At 34.0% G+C, this 5,778-nt stretch overlaps 1 protein-coding gene across 1 annotated transcript in view; it reads left to right on the plus strand.

Annotated features, from left to right (window-relative positions):
* The first annotated feature begins 910 nt into the window (after window positions 1-910).
* LOC108911300 overlaps window positions 911-5,778 on the plus strand; it is a 5,385-nt gene continuing 517 nt past the window's right edge. The window contains exons 1-2 of the mRNA XM_023455865.1: window positions 911-1,044; window positions 2,943-3,140. Coding sequence (XP_023311633.1) covers window positions 911-1,044; window positions 2,943-3,140 — 332 coding nt within the window. The remainder of the gene's footprint in view (window positions 1,045-2,942; window positions 3,141-5,778) is intronic.

Consider the following 5,778-nt stretch of genomic DNA (forward strand, 5'->3'; position numbering starts at 1 on the left):
ACCACCTGTCACGAAAAAAATCACGAGTGTAATAAAATTTCGCTATTGCGCCTAATTAAAGGAAATTATTTATTTCCTAAGATTATACAGGGTGTTATTGAATAGGTGTTACAAACGGATATGGTATGTAAAAAATCCAAAAATAAGTGCAGTTTACTTAATAAACATATGTCCTAAAGCGGCTCATTTTCGAGATACAGGGCGTTGAAATTTAAAAATAATAAACTATTTTTTCCTGTAGCTCCGGTATTAGTTAATATTTCTTTATCAAACTCAACAGACAGATTTACTAGCTTAAAGGATGCATAAATATGGCAGAAACCATTTATTGGCTTCTTCTAGTGGCGTGCGATAGGTGTCGTTTCACCTTTTATCCCCCCTAAATTGTGCGGCACTGTACAAATATTAGTTTTTCGTATGTTTTTGAATTTGCTAGTATTTTTTACGTAAATAATGTATACTTGTTAGACTTCCATAAAATGAGTAATTATCAAGTTATTAACATTTACATTACTGAGGTCACCTTATGCTCCAAAAACCAAAAATTTTTAAAAAGTGACATGTTGAGTAAATTTTTCACGAAATTGTTTAGTAAATGCATACATGTGTCGCTTTTTCTTTTTGAGATACAAAACATTCAAGGTTTCCGTATTCCTCAAGCAAGTTTAAAATGTTGGAAAAAAAACATTTGCCGTTGACATTACTTGTATTTTAATGTCAAATTATTTTCGATTGTGAAACGAGGCAGTTTTTAATTATTATTGTTATTTTAGTGTAAAGTTTAGTTTGTAAGTTTTAATTATTAGATAGATATCTTTATCCATTCGTTTAAAACATTCATACATCATGAATGAATATACTTCTGCTGATTATGCAAACATGATATTAATGTACGGTCAAGCGCGTTGTAATGGCAGGGCTGCCCGTCGGTTATACTCAATCCGATTTCCAAATCGTCCAACCCCTTCACATAAGATATTTGGAAGAGTGTTTCGCAGGTTGCAGGAAACAGGAACTTTTACAACAAATAGGGTTAACTGCGGGGTAAGGAGAAACCGCAGAACGATAAGGTTCGAAGAAGAAGTTCTTAATAGGATAGAAGAAAACCAATCCACCAGCAGTCGAAGTATTGCTCAGAATATGCATGTAAACCATGTAAGCGTTTGGCAAGTTTTACGCGAGCAACAGCTTCACGCTTATCATATACAAAAGGTTCAAGCTTTAACTCCCGCCGACTTTCAGCCACGACTAAACTTTTGCCATTGGTTTCTTCAACAGTGTCAGTTGCAAGCAAATTTTCCGCGGTTTGTGCTTTTTACAGACGAAGCATCCTTCACACGAGAAGGGATCTTTAATTCTCGCAACAACCATGTCTGGGCTGAAGAAAACCCTCACACCATTCGCTCCACTAGATTTCAGCAGAAGTTTGGCGTCAATGTCTGGGCTGGTATAATTGACGGGCGCTTAATTGGTCCGCACCTTCTTCCAAATCGTCTTACAGGTCCTATTTATTTAACGTTCCTACAACAAGTACTTCCAGAATTATTAGAAAATGTGCCATTAAACATTCGACAGGAAATGTGGCTGCAGCATGATGGTGCGCCAGCGCACTTTTCGCTTGTTGTCCGAGATCACCTTAATCAACAATTCGGTGTAAGATGGATTGGCCGTGGATTACCTATGGCGTGGCCACCACGTTCCCCAGACATGACCCCGCTTGACTTTTATTTGTGGGGCCATATGAAGAGTCTAGTTTATGAAACTCCTGTTGAGTCAGAAGAAGATTTGGTAGCACGCATTCTAGCTGCAGCGCAGGAGATCGAAACGTCGCCTGGCACTTTTGACTGAATGTACACAAATATGCTTCGAAGAATTAACGCTTGTATCGCTACTGGTGGCCGTAATTTTGTGCATTTACTGTATTTTTTTTGTGCAAAAAAACTAGCATAGCATAGAAAAACATAGTTTTTGGAGCATAAGGTGACCTCAGTAATGTAAATATTAATAACTTGATAATACTCATTTTATGGAAGTCTAACAAGTATACATTATTTACGTAAAAAATACTAGCAAATTCAAAAACATACGAAAAACTAATATTTGTACAGTGCCGCACAATTTAGGGGGGATAAAAGCTGAAACGACACCTATCGCACGCCACTGGAAGAAGCCAATAAATGGTTTCTGCCATATTTATGCATCCTTTAAGCTAGTAAATCTGTCTGTTGAGTTTGATAAAGAAATATTAACTAATACCGGAGCTACAGGAAAAATTAGTTTATTATTTTTAAATTTCAACGCCCTGTATCTCGAAAATGTGCCGCTTTAGGACATATGTTTATTAAGTAAACTGCACTTATTTTTGGATTTTTTACATACCATATCCGTTTGTAACACCTATTCATTAACACCCTGTATATTTCTGAATTTCTGATTCTTTTTATTTCAGCTACATTTTACAAAAATTGTAGAATTCGTTATTTATTGAAAGTTTTACTTTTCTAAATTTGAGGAAAACACATGATCTCCATTTCAGTCTTTGTATGTATTTTTTGTTTTCAGATTACTGAAGATAGAAAATCTAAAACGAAGTTAATAAAGAAAAATAAAAATCTCAAAATGAAATTTAGAAATTCTAGTGGATTAATGTCTCTATATATAACATCATGTGAAAAAGATATATCTCCAAAGGTGACTCTTCATCAATTGAAATCAGCTGTACCCAATTTGAATATTGCAAGTTCAGTGGAAACTAATTATGGACTAATTATAAATCTTGCAAATGATTCTGGTGTTAAAAAAATGTTCAATATAGATCTTACAAAGGTTTTCGGAAAACCTGTACAGGTTGTACCGTTATTTTCAGGTCATTTTAAAAAAAATATTATTTTTAAAGATATACCTTGGTGTATACGCAATGAAGAATTAGAACTTTGTCTAAGACGACAAGGAATACAGTTTACAAAAATTACAAAAGACAGGTCAACAGTATTTGTAGAAATATCAGATTTTTCAAATTATCACAGATTACGAGAAGAAGGGATTAATTTCTATAACTCTGTAGTCTTTAGAGCTACGGATGAATCAGTGATTAACGATGACATTATTTACAATTCAGATAACATAATTCAATGTTATAGGTAAATTAACCAGTTATTACACTATTAATTTAAAAATATATATTTAGGCTATTTTAAATTATAGGTATAATAGAAGATTCCTAACATCAAATCGTCATATATCTTACACTTTTTCTACATTGTGCAGTAATCCTTGCCGATGAAGTAAATATGATCTGAACGATATAAAGTAAAAACCTACAAAGTTATAGTTTTAGTTATTTACTGCTAAATTATTTGTAATAAGTACCGACTATTCTGTGTATTTTTGACATTTTCAATATGAACATTATCTGTTTGCCCATTATTTAGAGTTATTGTGGGTATGCCTGTTTATAAATTTAGGTTTTAATCGGTATTTAGTATTTAGTAGTAGCGTCGTTATGTCTATATAAATATTATTCGTTTTTCTTCAGAGCTTATTTTTATATATTTTCATTATAATCATGATTTGAATTAACACGATTCCGCATAATTGAAACATCAACGAGACCTCTTGGAAAAAAGTCACAAAATCGGCAACGTGTTTGCTCTAAAGTATGAAAATTAATGAAACTCAACCGTAATAGCCTCAGGCATTAAAGCCATTACCAATGAGCAAGAGCTAATTCAATTCTTCATTTTCCCATTTTCTGTAGAAAAGCCCACAACGTTTGAACCTGCTTATAACGCTTTATGATAATGAAATTTCCTTCATATTAATTGTTTCCTCTGAATCTGATTGAATAATTTTTCATTATTTTATAAGTAAGCTCTTAATAAATAACGCCTTTTGCAATTTAAAATTATTTTGTTATCTGTATATTTTATTTTAGATGAGATATACCTACATACGTATTAACTTTAAATTATTCATATTATTACATTCAAGGTTCTGAACTAGGTATATCATTACGTCTGATAAGACAACTCGATTTTGTTTGTCGAGCACAATAATAGTTGTATTATAATTATATTATTATTAGATTCAAAATCTCTTATCTTCGCTTTCTTAATAAAAGTTTATTTTCAAATGTCGCAAAACCCAAACTAAATTAAACAATATAAGGCGCTGCCTTCTACAGGAGGGCAATGGATGAAGAAAAATTTCATGATCAGTTTAAAATATTAACTTCCTCCGTTGATCAGACAGCAACGGATTTTAGAAAAAATCACAAAAATGCTTTACAATATTAAGTGAGTGACAAGGAAAATTCGTAAATAATTTAAGTTTAATATACCGCCCGTTGAAACAGTGCTGTTAGACATTGGCGAAAACGAACTGATTATAGAATCTAAAAATTGATTCAGATCTTGACACTAATTCTAATAGGTAATCTCACGAAATAAAATTACTGCGTATACATTTGTCTAAATTCGGTCGCTGAAATCGTGCCCAATATTCTGTTCAGAATACAAGAGTCGGTGGAAGTAACGCATATATTTTTTCTTACTACTAAAGTTAATATCGACAGTGCGATAAAATCATTTTGGTAAATGTTCCTCGGTCACATGGAAATTCTGCTGATTATGATTCCTCTGAAGACATCTATCAGAGAACACATTCCGATTTTGCCATAAAGTGCTTTCTTTCGTTAGAAAGAAAATTAATCAAGAATTATAAATTATGTTCTGAGAACTCTAACAATAATCAAGGACACCTTGATAAAAAATTATTTCGAACCCGTCGCAGGTAATGAAAAAGTTGATAATATATTTTATATTTCACATCATTGACTAATCAAGTTGTGCAAAAAATATACAACGCACCTGCTAAACTAATTTTGGTTATTTAAATGACGAGCTTCTTTATATTTTTTGCAAAATGATTCAATGATGAAATGAAATTCAGTGACTAGTTCCTTAATGTCAATTGGGATGATCTCCCCAACTACCGTTCGTGAAAAATGGTAACAATTCATTTTCGCTTTACCACGAATTTCAGAATTTAATTTACTACGCCACATAATGGTCCCTCTCCATGCAAAGCTCTCCTAAAAGGGGCCTTTGAAGAACTTTACATTATTCCTACACTTAAGTATGTATAAGCTGACTGGATCCGTTTTATAACAAAAACAGTTCTCTGTTCACACCTATGCTGATATCTTGCTACTCGCCTTTACCGCAATCATTCCTAGCTCTCTCGGTGAGGCATTGTTTCGTCGTATTATATTTGGACCCGGTCCCTCCAGTGAGCTCTCACTGTCAGCACTTTTTGAAATGATTAAGGAAAACACCCACAAATAGTTTAGAACACGGTGGGATAAAATAAATAGCTGTTAATTGGCTAAGGAGTTCTTAGGATAGCCCAGCAAAGGCACAGCCAAAAAATACTTGGCTATGTACAGAGTAAGCTTTCGCCTGGTGACGGGTGACCGGATACTGTTGGCTAAGGAAACACCTCTACAATATGAGGAAGTGCAAAGCACCCCTCTGTAGAGGTTGTGAGAAGGAAGACGAGACAGTTTTCCATGTACTCTGCGACTGCGCTGGTGTCTCGCCAACGAGAGAATCACTGCTAGGATAACAGTGGCCTTCTATGGCAACGTCATCACTTTTTCTCCTTGACGGTTCAGGAGAGCTGATCACTTGCTGGGAGGATGCACATGGAGCCCAAGTGCTGTAGCTCGATATACTGAGCTACCCTGCAAGCTATTCCGGAGCGATTAAAACACAAATA

This window comes from Anoplophora glabripennis, unplaced genomic scaffold, assembly GCF_000390285.2.
Source record: "Anoplophora glabripennis isolate ALB-LARVAE unplaced genomic scaffold, Agla_2.0 scaffold904, whole genome shotgun sequence".
Classification (NCBI taxonomy): domain Eukaryota; kingdom Metazoa; phylum Arthropoda; class Insecta; order Coleoptera; family Cerambycidae; genus Anoplophora; species Anoplophora glabripennis.